This window comes from Ursus maritimus, unplaced genomic scaffold (assembly GCF_017311325.1).
Source record: "Ursus maritimus isolate PB19 unplaced genomic scaffold, ASM1731132v1 scaffold_1, whole genome shotgun sequence".
NCBI lineage: Eukaryota > Metazoa > Chordata > Mammalia > Carnivora > Ursidae > Ursus > Ursus maritimus.
Window position 1 is genome coordinate 22,099,341 of NW_024423343.1, and position 21,497 is coordinate 22,120,837.

The following is a 21,497-nucleotide window of genomic DNA, read 5'->3' on the forward strand; positions in this document are numbered from 1 at the left end:
TTATTTTCTGGGTTTCAAACTTTATTCCTGTCATTTATTATTATTATTTCTTTCCAAGAGTGTGGATTTTTGAAGCTGGCACCAGGCAACCTCAGGGCAAAGAAAGCTCTCTAATACATCTCTGTCTAGACACAATCTGAAGTATGGAATGCCTTTACTTTGGAGTGCAGGAATAAATCATGCAGAATTGTTCATGAATGATTCATGACTGTCTATATGATGTATCCATGGTGGCGACAAAAGGCACCAACCTTGCTGCAAATTGGTGTTCTAAGGGAAGGCGGCGTGATGTTCTTCCTCGGGTGGGGCCGGCATGGCTGTTTGTATCCTACACGAGCACAGTGTACGTGAGAAGTGTCAGGTCCAACGCGTCGACACATTAATTTTGGAAATGACAACTCTTTCTTGAAGACTGGAGGAGCTTCCAGGGAGGAGAGGCTGACCATTTTAAATGAAAACCAAGTTGATGAGACTAAAGAAAGATGTCCTGAGGGTGGACCTATGACAATAGAAGCGTCACTCCCCTGGGAGAAGACTGGCTTCTCTCCCTTGGGGCTGCCAGTAGCACATGTCCCAAAGGGCTTAGAGGCTCACCAAAGATACGGGCTTAGCTGAAGCTTGCTTGGTATGCTGCACTCTGTACTGATTATTCTAAACCATGGATTCTCAACCAGGTGACGTTTCGTCCCTTCCCCATTCCTCGGGGACATTTGGCAATGTCTGGAGACGATCTGTTGTTACCACGAGAGTGTTGCTATTGGCATTTAGTGGATAGAGGCCAATGATGTTGCTAAACATCCTAAAAATGCATGGGACAGCCCCCCCCAGTGAATTTTCTGGCCTGAAACATCAACAGAATTCAGCCTGAGAAACCTTGTTCTGGAACGCAGCACTCCGCAAGAGCTATGGCAAAGCCCAGGCTGGGGTGCGAGTGGAAAAGAAAAGAACACTGGTAATGAAGACAACCTTAGAGTTTCCTCAAGGACCCTGCCAGATCTGCGTCAGGGTTAGTTTCAAGACAGGAGAGGGAATAAGCAAGTAACTACGCCGTGTGGTTTCAAGACTCGCCAAATATGCACTTGACTCGAGGTGGCATCGAATACCCTGTGTATTTTATTTGTCCTGTTACTATACGAGCAGCATTACCAGGGCAACCTTGAGACACTTCAAAGGTTCACTTTAATTGTTCAGTATCTAATATATACATTTTAAAAAATGTTCAACAAATGGAATCGTATTGTGCAAGACTCACTCTACCCTAATCTTTAATTTAAATCAGCACTTGAGGTGGAAAGAGTGTCCTGAATCTGTGTTTTAGACCTAGGGCTGAGTGGTCATTACTAAAACATGGCAAACACAGTCCCAAAGCATAAAAACTGCCTGTGGGTACTCCTGGCTTTCAGCCAAATCTGAACTCAAAAGCCAGGAGTTTCCAGAAGGATTCAGATTCACAGTGGGGCTACTCACCTGGTTCTGGTATGGATGATGCCAGGTGACAGAGTGGGTGTAGGCTGTTAAGTTACAAACCGAACCGAAATTCGGCATCATGAGAAAGTCTGGTGATTAATAATGCTACAGTTGTGAATTTCTGGCTCCCTTTGGATGCTGTAGTCAAGCTCGTGGTATTCTTCACATATTAGTTTTTGATTGGCAGTTTCAAGGTTTTGTGTCTGAAATGTGTGGTTTGTAAGAATTAAATTGTGATCTCCCACATACTGCACCAAGCACCGGCTCGCCACCCTCCCCCCACAGTGGGTCCATCTGTCTGTACCCCTCCTTTTCTGAGCCCTACAGGGCATGTTTCACCCGAGGGAAGTGATGGGTCAGATGCATTTGCGTCTTCCTGGTCAGGAAGGGTCCTCACCCCTGATATCCCTTTACTAAAGCTTATATGACAACACTCCAAACTGAACTGTGCAGTCAAATCTGGCCCCTTGGACTCTAAATATGAAAAAGAAATTCTACAAGAGAGAAATGCCATGGGTGATGATGTACAGAAGAGTAAAAATGAAGCAGATCGGTGGACGGCGAGCTGGCAGGCTAGAGGTGTCACCAGAGAAGGAGCCTATACAAGGCTGTTTCTTCCTTTTAGTTTCAGAAATCCAGTGGTCAAGTCACCATCAAGCACGGATAATTACAAAAGCGGTTTCGATAGCTATATACTATATATATTTTATATAGCAAGAGAGAAAGAGAGAAATTTCCTCTTAGTAAAATATTCACTTTTGTCAACCCTAAAAGGTTTTGCTGGTGACCCTGTTGTAGCTGGCAGGAGTCTTTTTGTTGGTTTTGTTTTGTTTCAAACATGTGCAGTGTAGAAGCCATAGCATCCTCTCCTAAGAACTCTTCCTCGGTTGGGAGTTTGTCCTACACAGTCTGCTTGCCTTGGCATTCGCGTTTTGAACACTGAGCAGGCTTCCACCAGTCCCCGTTGTGACAGTGACAGATGTTACATTCATCCACTTTCACTTCAATGCCAGCTGGGATTATTGTCGTTCCTGCAAAGCAGTTTGGACCTGGAACACACATATACGTTGATTAGTTGATTAATCTCAGGGGCTCCCTTTTTCTCTTCCATCCCCGACCCCAGTAAGAAAGCCAACCCCCAAAGCCAGGAATGAGTAGGTCAGACTATTCTCCACAGTTAATACTAAGGTATTTTCTCGGCGTCTCCTTTAAATGTAAACCATCCACCTTTACTCTTTTGCACACAGCTCGTATTCCCCATGTGTATTTAAAAAAAAGATCCAATGCTCAGAAAATCTTGTCTGTTACCCAGTACTTGCAGTTTTCTAAAGTATGATTCTATGGATCAAACTCTATTTGCTTTATCTTCTGGGGTGCAAATGCAGCTGAAGCATCCCCTGAAACTCAAGTGGGGGGTCTAGCGTGGTCTGCGTCAGGTGATGGTACCCCGTGGCCTGTCCTCTCACTTCCCGTGGTGGGTAGGTGACAATGAACTCACTCATTGCCTGGCTTCAGCACCTCCCCAAAGCCCAGTTCCTGGAATCCCCAGCTTATTTCTTGATAACAATAAATAATTCATGACCAGATGATTTATTCATGTCCCAAACAAGCTTTGTTAGAGCTTCATTTGATTTTTACAAATGGAGCTCCTTTAATCTGCTGGCTATCTATTTTTTTTTTTTTAAAGAATGACCTAAATGGTTGGCTTTTGAAAGTCAGCAGGAATTTTATTTTACTTTTTCAGATTCAGAAAAGCTTTACTGAAAATGTCACCTGCTCAGTATAGATGGGTATTTTTTAAATTCACCGATCTTAGTTTTTCACTTCTCTTTCTCTCCTTTCCCTTACTTTCTCTTTCTTCCCAATCTGCAAATGCCAGTATTTGGTATTGGTGATACCATTTCTCAAAATCAAATGGAATAAAAATTGCTTCCCAAGGTGCGGTGGGGTGGTGCAAATTGCTGTTTCTTTGAAACAATTTAGTATATGTCTCTGAGGTACATATTTGGATAAAGAGAGGGAATTCTGTCTACTCATGATTTATCAACCCAGCATTCCTGGCCACTTTCCATAACCACTACAAAGTAACATACATCAGTATCCATGCTCTACTTTCAGTTTCTTACTGCTTGATAAGAATTTACGAGATTACCTTTACCACCAAATAAATGAAATCAGGGGTGATTTGTAGTTCCACTTCATAATTGAAATCTTGTATAAAAATGGCAACTATGAAGTTATAATGTATCCACACAAATCTGTTTAATATGCTAGGGCTTTAATCATCCATTGTTTTAGAGCTCCCAGACCTCAGTTGTGGATACACTTGCCAATGGCCTTTGTATACCTAGGCCTTTCCTACATTTGGTGGCCAAACACCCCGGGGCATGTGCCTATGCCTGGTTCTCATGGAGAACCAACCAGCAAGAGTCAGAGGGATATAATGGGTCATCACTGACAATTAAACAGCTAGCAAACTGTCTGCTCTTACCCAGGATGGTGCTTCTTGTTATGATGCTGTGGTTATAAGCTCCTGGTCGTCCCAACTGCTGATTATTTAAGGGTCACTGTTTTGGAATTTAAGTCATTGTTTGATAGGTTGAACGGTCTTTGGGGCTACACCTCCCTGGGAAGATGCCACATGAAATCTTTAATTTGTTCTGGACCCAGAATAGAGGGAATCTGCAGAGAACTTGGCAAGGAGGCTTTTTTAGAATGTAGTTGGTTGTCTCATGGCTGTTGTTGACAGACCTCTCTCAGCCCAGCCAGTTCTAGACCAGCCAGGATCTGGACAGAGCCAAACTAGCTTCAGGAATCAAACTCGATGACCACTACCACCTGTTTGCCTGGACCCACCCCAGAGGAAGCAGTAGTTTCTCTCTCTACCTCCTCACTTCTTTTCTTTTCACCCAGTTGTATACTTTTTTCCTTAACAGATGGGGAAAGAAAAAAAAAAAGTTTCTAAACAGTGGTTCCAAAACAAAGAAGTCCCTGAAACAGGCAGAATGTGATCTACTGAAGAGTTTCTCAGTTTCTTGAGGGGACTTGGAAACTCGTCAGCAGAACCTTGAGTGTGTGTGTACGTGTGTAAGCAGAGGCATTCTGCTGGCTCGCAAGGCTCGGGTTCATCTCAATAGCACAATAAGAGAAAAAAGCAGGAAGGATCTTTGTGAATGATTTCTGGCAAGTCACTGTGGATGTCTTGAGAGAGAGATTTTACTAGAGCTCTAGTTTTCCTATCCACTCCTTTCTGCATGTGTTGGTGTCACACTGTGATCAGTGTGCATTTGATCAGCCTCTCTAAATCATTTCTTAAGAGCCCCTTAGAATTTCCTGCTTTCTCAGCTCAGAAAATATTAATTTATATTGATTGACAGAATGCAAAGAAAGATCCTTTGCACTTTGCCAGGAATGAACAAAGTCACTGCCTATAAATAACATAACCACCTCAATGGCCGACTTGACGGCCAGAGGTATTTTACAGAATCCAAAATTCCTGTTTGATCTCATTAACAGTAATTTTATTAGCACCCTTCTGAGAATTTCAGGTGTAACTAAAGCCTCAAGTTTGTGTTTAATAGTCTTACCTGCTTAAAAGTAATTTAGATAACTGTCAAGCAGAGTGGTTGGCGCTATTTAGAAACTGTCCTGCTTTCGTCCCTCCCTCCTCAATAGTGGTGACAGCAAATGTTACTTGGGCTTCAAGTGTATGAGTGTGCTATGTGAGCTCCTTCCGTGCATCTGTCCTTGTACCTATTCTCTTTCTTTTCTTTGGGAGATGCTTTCTTTTGTCTTGGTTTGTGTGGAAGAATAAGTTGCTTAGAAGAGTAAACTCAACAGCAAAAGCAAAATATTTAGTGCAGAAGACTTGGAGAGATTCCAGAGGGGAGCAGTGGAATGATTAAACTGAAGGCTGGCAAATAGGACCTGTGAGAGAAGGTTAAAGGGATTGAAATTACTTAATCTCCAAAGAGAAGACAGAGGAATAACTCGATAACTCTCAGGGAATTAAGGCTTATTATGTGAAGAATGGTGACCAACTGTTCTTCCTTCTGACACCTAAAATAAGAGGAGATGGAGATACATTGATTCTCAAGGAATTGGAAGCACACACACACACACACACACACACACACACAGGAATCGCTCGGAGAAATGAGACCTGAGTAGCCAGCTGTGTGGTGAGATCTCCTCTCTCAGACATCTTTAAGAACACACGAGGTGTCTTCTGTCAGTTCCTTAAAAACAGGATCTGAATATCTGTCATTTCTTATGGTCCAGGCCTAACACCGTGTTTGCCACACATTAAAAACGCAGGAAATCTTTATCTAATTGAATTAAATAGTATGAACTAGCTAGTTATATAATGGAAACGAAATTATTTTCTGAACTGAAAGATCAGGCCTTACATATATATCAGGCTTAGTCCTAGTAATATTGGTATAGAAATATTTGTCAACAGTCTCACTTAATCTTTCCAATTAGCCACGTAAGGTGCACATGCTCACCTTTAATGCACCTTACGTGGTTTACATGGCTATCTCTGAGCCTCAGAAATAGAAAATAACTTGCCAGAGATCACATGTCTAGGAAGTGGCATCAGTGGGATATGAACTCAAATTTCTCCGATCTATAGAATGCTTTTAATTTTCTGCAAAAAGAGGCAGATGCCTAGGAGCGCATTGCTGGCTTCCATTGCCCAAATCCTGAGCTTCTGATCAGAATTTAGAAGTCCGGTTGGTTTTAGTATTGAGGAAGCATGCTGAGTTAAGAAGCCTGATGGCTAAATAGTAATGAGACTGTTTTTCTATAAATCTTTATCAGATTTATTGGTTTTATATTGTGTAACCTTATAGTCTCCAGAAAACACAATTTGTCTAACAACTAAAAGAAATTTCCCATGGAGAAGTTGCTTGGATAGTGAGGCTTTGGTTTTCCTTTGGGCAGCAGTGAGTGAAATTCCCACTGGTATTAGGAGTATACCAACGAGAAGCAGAATGAAAGTGAACTATGACTCAAGAGTCCTGGTTCAAGTCATGGTTCTGTGATTAGCTATGTGACCTTAAGCACTGTATAACCCAAATACTAATGGGACCCCATATGGTCTAGTCTCAGAAAGGATTCATGTTTTTGGAAATGCAATAGAATTGGAAAGGCAATTCAAATATTTACTGGGAGTTGGAGCAAGGAGGGAAGAGGGAAAAGCAGACTAGAGCTACTTCTACACAAAAAATTTTTCCATGAAATGTAGTTTTCTTTATTATTCTGTATTTCTTTAAGTACTTAATTTTGCACACTTATACTATAAAAACTGGTTTGTGAACATTTTCTTTTCCATAATAGAAATTATTCAAAAGAAATCTTCTAAGGGAGAGCAATATATGGAATATATAAAAGCAGAGCTTTTCCGGTGGTGTGGCCACGAGGAACCTGCACCTGTTCTTTCCGGCAGGACGTTTTTCCCATCTTCATGCTTCAGCCTTGGAGAGATGGCTTATGAGGCATCTGCATAGAGTATGGTGATCAGAGGGAAAGCATTTGGAGTGATCTCTTCCAGCTTCAGTAATCAAAGAAACCAGGAGAAAATAGATTCTGTCGTATTTGTGGTTGTAAGAACTGAGCAGACTTGCTCAGCCACTAAAATCCTCTTTCTTGCTAAGCCCTGCAATTTCCTGCTTTAAAGGGTACAGAGAAGCTACACAGAAAAGGAAGTCTATAGCAACTCTGATCGCATCTCCTGCAGATCCATGCTTGCTTATGATGTTAAACATCACAATGGTTGCATGGAGGAACAAATGCATAATCTGAAATAAGGTTGGGAAGGAGAGGATCGCAGAGCTGTGGAAGGTTGTAGCAGAGAACTTGTACTATGGGTCCATGGAAATGTGTGTGTGGGGGCAGGCGGGAGAAGGGAGGGTGTGACTCACTGAGGAAGCGGAAAAAGCTGTGGGGTTAGAGTGATGTGTATAGTAGGAAGTGGCTGGGAGAACAGTGGTGTGCTGGAACTGGTGGTTCATATTGGCTTGCAAGAGCCAATTGTTAAGTGCTCACGAATTTTATAATCTTGTTGACATTATATTGGCAATGGAGAGCCATTGAAGCATTTTAAGTAGGAGTGTGTGCGTGCGTGCGTGCACATGTGCGTGCACATGCATGTATACATCTATAATCATGAAGTAAAGACATTGATTCAATAAACTGCACCAGTGTCATTGTATGGTTGGTCCACGGGGCACCCATGGTTGGATGAGACATGATATGTCTTGATGGAGGCGGGACCTTTGAGATTGCAGACAAAAAGTAGAACACTCACAGGACCTGGCACTGGGTGATGGTAAAAACACATTCCTTTCTCCTTTGCTTTGATGCATTAAAAGTATCTGCCGAGATGCTGGGGTAATATTAAATTAGTGTCAGCAATTAACACATTGGCTTAAGTTACTCGATCATGTTATTCCAATACAAAGTAAGGTCCTAAGGGAAAATGCTCCAGGAAATGTGCAGTTTGATCTGGGGGAAGGAGAAAGACTGGAGAGGGGATGTAATTTCTAGTGGGACAACTTAGTAGGAGTTCCTTAGGGGACCAGGATCATGCGCAATCTGGTGGAGATACTGGGCTGTTTGGGGGGAGAGGATCCTATCAGTCAAACAACAAAACCATGTCTAGATACTTTAAGCTTAAAATACACTAATTAAAGGAAGTTTTTTATAGAGCATATCCAGAATGCCCAAAAGAACAAAGCTTGGAGGTTATACATTCAGGAGCAAGGGCCAAACTCATGCCACAGATGTGACTCAGTAAAACTACCCCTTGGCTGCAGGTAAAGCAGCTTGCTTCCTCAGTATCACCAACCCAGGACCCTGGATGCTGCTGCTGGAACCGTCAGCACAGCTGCCTCTCTCACTAGTCTTGCCATAATGGAGATGGTGGTCCTACCCTTCTCGAATTTACTAGTTTACAGCTCAAAGTCTACAGCAGGTGAGCCTGGGGATAGAGGTTAGTCAAGTGCCTGCTCCCTAGCGGCAAGGGAAGCTGGAACACAAAAACCCAGTAGTTGTAACTTCTCTAGGGAGAGATAGGCTTTCTTTCTGCATAGAAGGTTCCCCAGTCATAGGAAAGTTCTGATGCTAAGGAGGAGGAGGAGAGCTGTTAAGTGAAGCAAACTTTACCCACTCGAGTTATTTCCTGGATTGACTGCCAGTATGTTTGTCTAGCAATCAGAACACAAAATAAATATTCAGAACAAGATTTCTCTAAACATGAGTGATATAGGTGTTAATAGACAAAGTTTCTGCCCTCAGGGAGTTGATATTCTAGTAGGGGTGGATCCTGATACAAAGCACAGAAACAAACATGGCTGTTCCAAGTCCGTCCCTGAAGAAAGGAAGCAAGACAGTGTAGTTGAGGGCCAGACTGGGAGTGGGAAAATTCTTTATAGTTGACAGAGCATGTTTATATATGTTTTCTTATTTCATACTCACCCTAATGCTGTAAGGGGGTGATCACAGATCCCATTGCCCAGGTGAGGGAAGTGCAGCTCAGAGGGATTAAGGGACTTGATACAAGGCAGAGAACACACAGCAAGAGAGCTTACATTTCAGCTCTCCTAGTCTGACCCCTGGCTGACTACTTCCCTTGAGGACAGTCTTTATGCTCACCGTTATTTCCTCTCCAACCCCAGTCAGAATCGAACACTCTCCTGTTCTGACTCCCAGCTTTCTGTCACAGGGAACTCGGACAAGATCCAAATCCAGGTGACGTTACTGAATTCAGTTAATACTTTTTGAATTCTGTTTAAGAATTTTCATGAACAGCCTTATTTCTTCCTCACATGAACTAGTATTTTGTTTGTTTTATAAGAGAGACAATGAGACCTAGAAATGTTGCAAGTGACTTTGAGAAAGCCACATAGTGGGTAAGGGATGGAACTGGGATACACAGCCACGCTGCTGTGTTTCCTCCCAGAAGTCAATCTTTTCTGTGAGTAGGAGCTACTTTTCCTTTCCTCTAAGTTTTAATAGCATTCAGGATGTCGTGGGACGTATTAGAGAGAAAAGGCTAGGATATTTAAATTCCTATTGCTCAAAGGGGGCGGAGGGAGAGAGAAGTGTATGTGTGCGTCTGTGTGTGTGTGTGAGTGTGTGGGTAAAGGGGTAAATAGGCAAAAGGGTGAATGTAAAGGGGAAGATTTGGCTACAAAATCCCCACATGGAGCAGAGAAGTGGCCCCTCTAGCAGCTTTATTCAACCTCTTCTCTGTAACTGCAAAGTGGGAATTGCTCCTAAGAAACAGATGTGGCCGAGGAGGCAGTGTGGTTCTAGCCATCATCTTGGAGGGCAGCCAGGCCGGCCCTGAGACATCTCAGGAGGAGATGCCCTGTCCTTGTTGCTTGTCGACCCAGATCCTCTTTACAGCCAAGCCTCCTCCTTCCCAGAGACTAGGAAAACAAGGCTGGCCATGACTACTTTATAGATGCTTCCGGATTATAAATTGGTTTGGCGCCCCTGAAAATCCTCCTTCTGACAACAACTTCATGTTGCTTAATGGTCCCCTTTTGAGTATTGCAATTTCTGGCCTTGATTTGAAAATTTATTATTGACGCTTGGTGTCTTTTAGAAATTGGTTGTAAACGATCTTCCTGCTGTATAAATGAGGCAGATTCCTATTGTGTGAGGCCATAAACATTCTATATTTCTTTGGCAGGGCATCTAAATCAGTGTTTCGGCAAATAGTAGGCTTGTAGGCCTCAGTCTGTGGGTAGAACTGGATTGGATTATGTTCTTCCTTTTAACTGATTTTAATTCTCTGCTTCATGAAGTCCGATAGATGTCATTATGCTATGGAAAAGCAAATAGGCTTTCTGATCAGGTGTACGCCCATTTCCAACTATTACAATCTTGGAGAAAATGTTTCTTAAAAAAATAGTAATGGGAGCTGATTGCAGTTAAAATTTAAGTGACTGAAACCTCCCCGGTATCATGTTCCAATAGCCCTGTCAGGCCTGGACAGAGGGCAGTTAGTCGCTGAAGGGAGTTTCCAGCCTGGAGAATGCGGTGCCTCTCTCTGCCTGCTTTTAGTCACCCATCCCTACGTTACTTTCCAACCATTTTATTAAACCTCAGAACAAAAAGCTTCCTCAGATTAAGGTGGCAAGATTCAGGAAGGATTGTTTTCTCTGAGGCTGCCCTACAGGTGCCTGTTAATCATTTTATTTGAAAATTCAATATCGCTGAACTCCCACACAAATTTCAGTGTGAGAGCTCCGGAGAGTTTTCTGGCCCTTAAGTATGTAAGATTTATAGCCTGGTGCTCCAATTAAGTAAAATGCAAGGAGCGGAGCGGAGAGAGGAAGGACGTGGTCAAGCTCCACAATAGGGTAAAAGATCTGGATGAAGTGGAATATTATAAATTGGTTTGGCTGCTCTTTCTCTCATTCCGGGTGCATCGGCAGGCTGGGAGAATCAGGCTTAGTTCACACCCTGCATTAGTGGGACATACCTGTCCAGGCTCACCTTCAGAAGGATGTGTGGTCAGAACATGGCTTAATTTGCTATTGTGTAGGACATTTTATCTGCTCAGTTTGTGCTTCAAATGATGAAATAGTCCTACCCAATTTTCCAAGCTGCAGTAAGACTCCCTCCCCTTGTTAGAGCTTTTAATGGGTTTCAGATAACTTTCATAGTCTCAGCAGTCCTAAAGTTAGGAAGAACTGATATTAGTGTATCCACCTGACAGGTGAGGGCACTGAGGTTCAAAGGGAGAGGAGATGAGGTGATTTACTACTTATTTACTAGGTAAGGAGATTAGGCCTCGAGTCATACCCTCTCTGTTTCAATCCCATTTCTGCCATTTACTGGAGGTGTGATCTTTGGGTCCCCAGCTGTAAAGTGGGAACAAACTGAAATGAGTATACCTGTCTTACGGAGATTTTGAAAAAGGAAATGAATTAATACATGTAACGTACTTAGAAAGGTGCCTGTCACATACTGATATTTGATAAATATTGCTATTTATTATGCTGATTGTTATTGTTATTATTATTATTATTATTATTATTATTACCTGAGTTACAATCTAGGCTACTTTGGGCAGGATATGGATTCCAGGCCTTTTGACTTCTAGAGTAATTTAAAAAATTAGAATATCAGTGAAAAAATTAATCTTACTAATGCCAATTAGTGTGTGTGTATATGTGTGTGTGTGTGTATATATATATATATATATTTTTTTTTTTTTTTTTTGCAAAGTAAGTGACAATACAACAATAAAATCATTTCCACATGGATTTTCCCCAGGCTTGTTTACTACCAGGAAGCTAGACAGATAAAAAGAACACCTGAATAAAGAGCATCACTGGGGAGAATTAGGGGAGATCTATTAGCTTGAGCTAGCTGTTGACTGTGGAAGGATTCATTAGAAAAATGATTTAAACTGGTCTGTTTGGACTGCTAATGATAACTGGTTTTGTTTGTTGGAAAGAAAGGGCCCAGATATGGTGGGAGAAAATCGAAGTTACAGGCTAACAAAGATTGTATGGTAAAAGGCAGAATAGGCAGCGATATCTGTATATCTAAATATATCTAAATATCTGAATTATTTCTCTGTCCTTCCATCCGTCTATCATCTATTCAACCTTCTACAGCATTTTTCTTAAGAACAAAAAGGATAAGTATAAATGCCCGCTAATAATGGACATATTGAATGAATTATATGAGCTGCTCCATATTCTTCAGTAGCCATTAAAAAGAATGAATTACACTCTCCTACTGACTTGCAGAGATTTTCTTGAGCTCTTATTGAATAAGAAAGGCATTATACAGAGAGGTGGGTACAATATGATCCTATTTTAATAAAACAAATGTAGATAAACTTCTGTTTGTTGGTATAGGATTGTATGCAAATAGAGGAAAAATAAAGAAGTACCAATACTACCTTGTTAACGTGGATTATCTTGCTGGAGGGAGGGATTGCTGATGGGGGAGGAGATGACTAGGAAAAAGGGGCAGAAGAAAAACAAGTGCATCATGATTTGTGCAAGTTCATATGGTTGTGTGTATAAAAACAGAATTCTTACATTGGCGTTGCGTTTTAAAATCACTGTGTATATTTAATGATGTAATGGTTCCTTTTTTCCTCTTAAAACCTGTTATAAATTGATAATGCAGCAGACAGTCCCATTTAGAGGTGCGGAAATGCAGTAAAAGTCATAAAAAGGGGAAGACCTAGCAGAACTCTCAATATTCATTTTCCTGAATCTAAAAGTTTATGGCTGTACTGTTTATTACAGTAGCCACTAGCCATGTGTGCCTATGGGACACTGGAAATGTGGCTAGTCCAAAATGAGATGTGCTGTAAGTGTAAGAAATATCAGATTTCAAAGATTTACTATGTCTTTGAACATAAGAAAAAACAAGTAGAATAGCTGATTAACACATACTATGTCTATTAAATGTTGGATGGAAATACTGGTATATTGAGTTCAGTAAAATATATTATTAAAATTCATCCCTTCTTTACTTTTCTAAAGTGGCTAATTAAAACAATTATTTAAAAAAGTTGTTTAAATTTAAAATTAAATTTAGAAAACTTAAAATGACATGTGTGGCTTTCATGATATTTCTGTTAGTACCAGCATTGAGGAATTACAGGATAATAAGGTGTTAGTAATGGCCCAGACGAAACTAACGTTTACATAAATCTGGTAGGAAAGAGTGTTAGGTGTTGTGGAAAAGGGCATATTTTCAGGACAGGGATTCTCAGCGTGGGCCCTTGATCATCAGCATCACTGGGAACATCTTTGAAATGCAAATTCTCCAGCCACGCCAGGTGCCAACTGAATCAGAACCTCTGGCTATGGAACCCACAGTCTGCGTTTTAACAAACATTTCAGGTGATTTTGATGTGGGCTAACATTTGAGAACCACTACTTTAGGATAAGGGAGACCTTGGATAAAAACCTTACCATTGGGCACCAGGAAGATAGCATAGTCAGTCTGAGTTTTGGAAGATGCCTCAAAATAGACTGAGCTCATCCAAAAAGCAATGAATTCATCATGCTACAAGAACATAGGCTTTTAGCCATGGGGTCAGTCCTGAGGAGAAATTTTGAGCAAGTAAATGGTGGTTAAATGGTTCAATTACTTTCAAGTTTCAGCACAGCCTCTGAGCTGTCATTATCGTGTTTCTTTGATAAGTGTGATTTTTACCCACATGACAGCTTTGAGAATCAAAGAATCGTGTGTGAAACTTGGCATTTGGAACCATTTGGATGCTTTAATGACCTCACTTTCCAAAAAAAACAAGTTGGTTATCACTGGAAAGAAAATAGTATATATTTATCTTTGGGCTAGAAACAGGTTAGAAAAGCTTGTATTACTCAGTTTTGTCCAACTTTCATATAAAATATAAACTTTCTTTAAGCAACAAACTTTCTACTTCTGACAGCTAATTTAGTATCTTTGAAAATTGCCTACTTCATTGATGAAAAATTGCAAACCTATTTTCATTTCCTTAAAATAATATGCTTGAGTGAACACACTAAAATGGAACTCACATCCTTGTTGGGGAGAGGGGCATAAGATGGGGGATATGCTTATCAACAAAGTGGGCATCACCACACACACACACACACACCACATTTCATAATAGAGGTAAAGAGAAAACTTTCCATTTTCATTCTCTATGTTTGAAGACACAAAATGCCTTGCAACTGGAAAAAAATATGATAGGCAGATTATTTCATTATTGGGTTATATGACCAAAGATGCCCAACTAACATTTCCATGATTCTCAAAGTAATATATTATTAGACATGCCACGAGTAAATTAAGTAACAAAGTGACATTTTCTTTAGTGTCCATCTAGATAGCTGATAACTATGACACAGAAATGATGACACGATTAGTAAAAAATAGTATAATGAGAGTCTAGTCTGGAAACATTTTAGTCTAGAAATATAATTTCAACCGGATAGACATATTTCCTTTTTATATGCATATAGCATGGGTAGATATTGAATATAAATAATGGGATAAAATTTATGAAAAATAAAATGAAGAGTACGCCTATTAAGGGGATTTAATCTAGTCTAGAAGTCAGAGAAGGGTGCTTTAAGGAAGTGATGGGTGATAATGGGAGGAAGGGACAAAGGAGTGACATATGAACTGCTTCTAAGTGCAATAAACCTTGGCACATAGGGAAGCATTTGAGATTCTGCAGAGAGTCAGTGAGAGGGACGATCAAGGACAAAAATAGAGACATAGGTAGGAGCTAGTTCTTAATGTTTTCTTTTTTTTTTTTTAACAATATTTTGGATTTTGGATTTCATCTGAAGGGCAATCGAAACCATGACATCACCAGATTTACTTTTTAAATAGTATACACTGGCTTCAATGAGGATGAGTTGAGCAGAGGTGAGGGCCCTGTTGCAGAAGTAGACCAATTTAATCAGTTCTTGAATTAGTCCAGGCAAAGAGAATCATGGTCTAGACTAGGGTGGGGCCCTGGCAATAGAGAGCAAAGAGTGGATTTGAGCAGTATTTCGGAGGTGGGATCAACATGATTTGGTGGTAGACCAAATGTGTGAAATAAAGTAGAAATGATTTAAGCAAGGATATGGAACACCGATGAATAAACAGAATTTGGGGGAAGGGGAAAAGAGAATGTAGTTAGTGTTAGGAAATTTGGAGTTACGTACACATGAATCATCTAAGTGGAGATGAATAGCAGAACAGAACTGACTGAGCTGGGCAGAGAGAATTGGGAGTGTCTGGTAAATGGATGGTAATTGAAGCCAGAGGAGTAGCCATGGTTTCCCTGGAGCTTGGTGTAGCACAGGAAGAGAGTCTAGGGCACCATCATCATTTAAGGAGCAGACAGAAGAGTTGGAGGCAACTGATATCTGGGCAGAGACAAGGTTATTGGTGACTCACAAGAGCAATTTCTGTGGAGTAGTGAAGGCAAAAGTCAGGCCACAGAAGATTGAGGAATGGGTGGACAGGAAGGGAGATACAGACATGAAGTCCAGGCAGTAGCTCTATGAGGCCAGGGTTTAAGATGAGTGAGATAAACATGTTTAAATGCTGATGAAGAAACAGCGGGAAGAGAGAGGTTGAATATAAAAAAGCAGGGTCAGAGGGCTGGGAAGAATACTTGATAGAACAGAGTCTATGAGAAAGCCAGAGAGCATGGGATTCTGTCTTAGATGGCAGATGGAGAACCTCTTCCATGGTAATAGGCAATAAGAAGCTGAAGGAGTTTCGGATAATTTCTGTTTCCTCTTGGCAGTAAGGAGGGGGCACTAATCTGCTGAGTGGAGGGAGAAGGTGAGGAAACGGAGGGACTGAGGCAGTCTTTTGGGAGAATGGAAAGGATGACTAGGGAAACATAATGAAATTGAACAATTTGAAGGTCCAGATGAGGATGGTGACCACATGTAATGGTACCAATTTGATTGTGTATTTGTCCCCACTGGACCTCACCAATATCAAGAAAGAGTGCCCCAGGCAGGCAGTCATCACTGAATAGCCCTGTGACCTTAGGTGAGTCACTGATTCTCTCTGTGCCTCCATTTCCTCATCTGTGACCTGGGAGCAGTAAGAGTAGCCACCTGATAGGATTGTTGTGATTACTAAGTGAGTTGATACCCACAAAGTACTGAGAATAGTTAGCATATTGTATGCACTCTGTAAGTGTTAGCTATTCTCCAGCTTTGGGTTTTGGGCAGGCATGTGATGACAGGAGCAAAGGGAAGGGAGTTATTAACAAGAGCGTGGTTGAAATTGTAGACAAAGGAATTAAGCTGGAGAACAAAGCGAGTGAAGGTTATTTTGTATTTACTGAAAGTCCTTCTGGTACGGATCCCTGGCCTAAGATTATTGTAGGCTAGTTTTGTGGACAGAATTATAGTGTTGATGGAAAGTGAAACAACATTATCTGAGATTTGTCATTTCAGGTCCTAAACTATACTTTGACTGTGGTATCCAATGCATTAGGGATTTACGTGAAGAAGATTGTTGTGGTGGTGGTGTTGTCGTTGTTTTATGAGAACTTCAGCTTGAAGCACATCCTGTGTGTCACACTTCATGTTCTGAACCCCTGTGAAATGGGAAAGTTCTTAAAAAGGGAGAAAAAAAATCATAAGCAATATTAAGGGAATCCCCTCAAGTTAAGGCAATTTTGTTTAAAGGCTGTAAATTTGCCAACTGTTTATGTTCTTTTCCTTGAGGTCCACAATGCAATTTAAACCAGAAAAACAATCAGTTTGGCCCAAGCTTGAATTGCAGCAGAATAAACCACCGTCCAAACTGAGCTTTAGGAGGGACTCTCTGCATTGCTGATGTACTGAGACACTCAGACGTGCAATTTTGTCTCCAAGAATATGTTTTGTATGGTCATTCAGATCATGCATTGAGACCCTGGCCTTTTATCATAAACATAAATGGACTTTAGACATCAATATTTATTTCCAGGTAGGAAAATTATTGAGGTTTTGTATGGAAAAAATATTACTGAAGAGCCCGTTGAGTTCTCTGAAAATAGGAAAACAGTTTCATGCACTAACAAGCAAATAAATAAAAAACAATTATAGATTTAAGACCTGCTTACAGCCCAGCTCACTGCACCCCCCCCCAAGGAGTCTAGAAATCTTGATTTTATTCTTGCCTATGCAAATGGTTTTTCCTTGAATTTAGAGGAAACATTTAGAAGTGGGGTGGGTGGAGAGAAGAAGGATCCAGATAGTCCACGTTAGGTGCAAACATTGCCATTCTTATCTCAAAGATATCCCCAAATCTGCTTCCTTCCCAGAAACTGCCAATGCCCAGATATCAATTATTAAGGATAGTTTATTCATTTATTCAAAAGCATTTATTGAAGGCCACCTATGTGCAATCGCTGGAGATACAGTGATAATAAGGCCAATTCCCGTAAACTCTCAAGGAGCTTACGCTCCAGAAGTGAGGCAAGTGCACAGAAATAGAACTTTGTGGGAGAATGTAGGAAGGGACCTAATCAAAACTGAGGACAAGGAAGGCTTCTTGGAACATGTGAAGACTGAGTAGATCTTGTGTGATGACTGGGAGCTATGCTGGTGAAGAATCAGGGTAGCGGTAGTGGAGAGGAAAGGATACTCCAAGGTAAGTTAGTGGAATGAGCAAGAAGAGGTTATGATTCATTGAAAAAAAATGTAAGGAATTCCATGTAGCTGGGGCTTAGGATCCCAGGAGGGGTATAGGGAGCTAAAGCTGGAAGAGAGGGAAGGGCATTGGCCACGTGCCAGAGGACCTTGTAAGCTGCACTGAGTAGAATGGATTTCACTGTTGAAAGCACGGAACCAAGTACTAAAAGGTTGAGTGGTGGGGTAGCATCATCGTAGTTATGCTAGAGCCAAAACCCTCCTGCTGCTGTGTGGGGTGGCTTTGGAAGGCACCCAGCCTGGAGGGAGAAAGAACAGTAATTGCTCCAGAAAAGAAATGGGAGGGCCAACTGGGTGGCTCAGTTGGTTAAGCATCAGCCTTTGGCTCAGGTCATGATCCCAAGATCCTGGGATCGAGCCCCGCATCGGGCTCCCTGCTCATTGGGGAGTCTACTTCTCCCTCTACCCTTCCCCCCTGCTTGTGATCTCCCTCTCTCACACACACTCTCTCTAATAAATTCTTAAAAAAAAAAAAAAGAAGGAAAAGGGAAAGGCCTACAATGAACCAGTGGCAACAGGAATGGAGAAGAGAGGACAAGCCGGGGTAATACTAAAGAAAGTAGAATTGATAGAATATGGATGGAGGAGGACACAAAATGTTTATAGTCCTCGCTGATATGGAGATAGAAGGTGGTGTCTTTGAGAGAAGTAAAGCAGGATAGGGAAGTTTAGGGGAAAGGTCCAGAGTTCAGTTCTAGAATACTGAGTTTTAAATGTCTTTGCTAATAATAAGGTCAGAGTAAGTAGTGGGATATGAGGGTTGAAATATCAAGGGAGATATTTGAACTGGAAGCATCCATTCAGAAGTTTTCAAGATGTAAATGGTGATTGAATCCATGGCAGTGGCCTCTTAAGAAGAGAGAGAATAAATAATGGGAAGGTTACTATTGGCGGAACCCCAGGGAACTAACCGTTAAGTCACGAGTAGAGGAATGGAAGCCTGAGAAGAGGTCTGGGAATGAATGGCCATAGAGGTGATGTCAGAAGATGTGCTGGAAGTCAAGAGAGAAGACGGTTTCGATAAGGAGTCAAGTGCTCCTGGGATGTGGGATGAAATGAGTTGAATGTGTACTTCATGTTTAGAATCCAGCAGGTCCTGGATGCCCCAGGCCAAAGCAACTTCCGTGTCCTTGTGGGGAGGAAACTGGATGTCAGTGGGTTTAAAAGTGACATGTGAGGAAAAAATACAGAGACTCACCTTCAGGAAGCCTGGTTTTGAAGACAAGTTGAGATGTGGGCCATGTGACAAGAGGAAGAACTTATTGAGCTGGAATGTATTCATTCAATCAGTTTTGAAGCCTTTTATTTTTGATTTTTTTTTTTTTAAGGTCAGGGAGATGTACCTTTCTGTAGGCTGAGTGGAAAGAATCCATGGTGAAGAAAGGTTGCGGGGTTGGAGAAAAGGAAGTGGTGTAGGGAGTGAGTTCTAGGACTTGCTAATCAAAGTGGCATGGCTTTTTATCATAAATGGATGTTGAATTTCATCAAATGCTTTTTTTTTTGCATCTATTGAGCTGCAATGACACAGACGGGTATAGAGGGAATATGCTAAGTGAAATAAATCAAAGAAACAAACACCTCATACTTACATGTGGAGTCCAAACAACAAAACAAACCAAACCCAAACCAAACCAAACCAAACTCAGACTCATAAATGCAGAGAACAACCTGGTGATTGCCAGAGGGAGCGGAGTGGGGGAATGGGTGATATAGGTGAAGGGAATTAAGAGGTGCGAATTTGTAGTCATGAAATAAAGAAGTCACAGGGATGTAAAGTACAACGCAGGGACTAGAGTCAATATTGCGCTAAGTTTGTATGGTGGGTGATAGATAGTAACTAGACTTATTGTGGTGATCATTTTGTAATGTATGTTAATGTCGAGCCACTCTGTGGTACACCTGAAACTAATCTATTGTATGTCAACTACACTTCAATAAAAAATAAAATAAAATAAAATAAAATGCTGTGATCTCAGGGCAGAGGCATCACCAGAGAGCTTGTCAGAAATGAGCAATGTCAGGCCCCACCCAGACTTCCTAAACCAGAATCTGCTTTTTAAGGAGAAAGGAAATCCTACTGAGGTATGGAGATAAGGACTATAAGATGTGAAGAGAAGGACGGGTGTATTTCTTAATGTTTGCAGGGGAGTGAAAATGATGCCATTTTGCTGTGAAGGAATGAAGCGGTCTACTGAGAATGAGAGGGAGCTGGGGACATGTGGTCCAAGAGAGCCAGCTCATAAGATATGAATGGGTAGCACAGAAAGTTTGAGTGAGAGAGAAACCTCGGAGTCTATTATGGTATGCAACTAAATGTTTGTGCGAAAGTTTCCACCAGCCTAGGGCTGGTATTGGAGGAGGCAGGCACTTAGGTTGACGTTGCTTAGGTTTTTGCTCGGCAGGTGGAAGTTGACAAGAAAGAGGGTGAATTAATGAGCCATGAAGTCTAGGTTGGAAAGAGAAATCAATAAAAATCAATGGGAACTGATAGATTGGAAGGAATTCGGGGTCCATCACAGTCATGAATAGAAATGAGAAATATTACACTGCCAGCAACAGTGGCTGCTTGTCCAAAAAGGAGAGATTCCTTCTGACCACACAGCTTTTTGTATGTTTTACAAATAACCCCTCCAAGGCATTCTGTTCTCTCCCTGCCCTGGTTACCTAATCCAACCAGAGTCTGAGGCTGTTCTAGGTACTGAAACTACTAAGTTTCTACTAAGTCTACTAAGATAGCTTCTTCACTATGAAATCTACTATAACTTCTTGTTTTTTTAAATGAGTAAGATGACTTGTAAAATCTGACTGAGGATTTTTAAAGACCAGAATGATGTTCTTTCCTGTCTCGAATGCCCTTTATTTTTTTTATAACCATTTGCGAAATTTATACTCAAAGTATGTTATAAATGCTACACTGATTCTCCCCCCAAATGTTCTTTCTTTAACTTTTGAACCTCAAAGCACTTTGTTCCTCCCTTATGACACTATTAAACTATATATGTATATATTTTAACATAGTTGAACAGTTTTATCCCTTCTAAGAGATTATAAAATCTTGAATAGCAGGAGCTGCCTTCCTAATTTTTGTTGCAGTGCTTGGCAAGGAGGGGGTTTTGTTGCTGAGTCACAGGGTTCAAGAATGGGATGGGAGGGCCAGAAAGGTAATGCTAGAGGGTGGGCTTGTGAAAGATTATGAAAGGTGTTTTGTATCAAAATTAGAGGTTTGCATTTTTAACCTCTGAAATGGAGAGCCCCTGGGACACCTGGGTGGCTCAGCTGGTTAAATGTCTACCTTAGGCTCAGGTTATGATCCTGGGGTCCTGGGATCGAGTTCATGTTGGCTCCTTGCTCAGTGGGGAACCAGCTTCTCCCTCTGCCTGCTGCTCCCCCTGCTTGTGCACGCTCTCTCTCTCCCTCTCCCTCTGACAAATAAATAGAATCGTAAAAAAAATAAAATAAAATGGGGAGCCACTAAAAAGTCTCAAGAAGGGAAGTGACATAACATTAACGTTTCTGAAAGCTCACTCTATCTAGAGGGTGGAGGACTGAGCAGAGGTGTGTAAGATGAGAGGCAAGGGTGAGTTCAAGAGCTACTGTGATTGTCCAGGGGAGGCACAAGAGTTTGAGCCAAGGCATAACATTGAGTCTGAACAGGAACAATCTCATTTAATACATTGTGGGATTTAACGACAGTGGATGTAGGGGTGAAGCAGAGGAAGAAGCCTGTAGCTCATCCCTGGTTTCTGGATTGGGTGACACAAGTAATGCCATTTCCCAAGACGGACAGGGAGGAAATCAGGTTCAGGCAAGAGGTGGGGGGAATGGTGAGATGTG

General features: G+C 41.3%; 1 protein-coding gene across 1 annotated transcript in view; it reads right to left on the reverse strand.

Moving 5' to 3' along the window:
- Nucleotides 1–2,244: 2,244 nt before the first annotated feature.
- VWC2L (von Willebrand factor C domain containing 2 like) overlaps nucleotides 2,245–21,497 on the reverse strand; it is a 152,130-nt gene continuing 132,877 nt past the window's right edge. Inside the window, exon 3 of the mRNA XM_008690502.1 lies at nucleotides 2,245–2,516. Coding sequence (XP_008688724.1) covers nucleotides 2,368–2,516 — 149 coding nt within the window. The 3' untranslated portion in view covers nucleotides 2,245–2,367. The remainder of the gene's footprint in view (nucleotides 2,517–21,497) is intronic.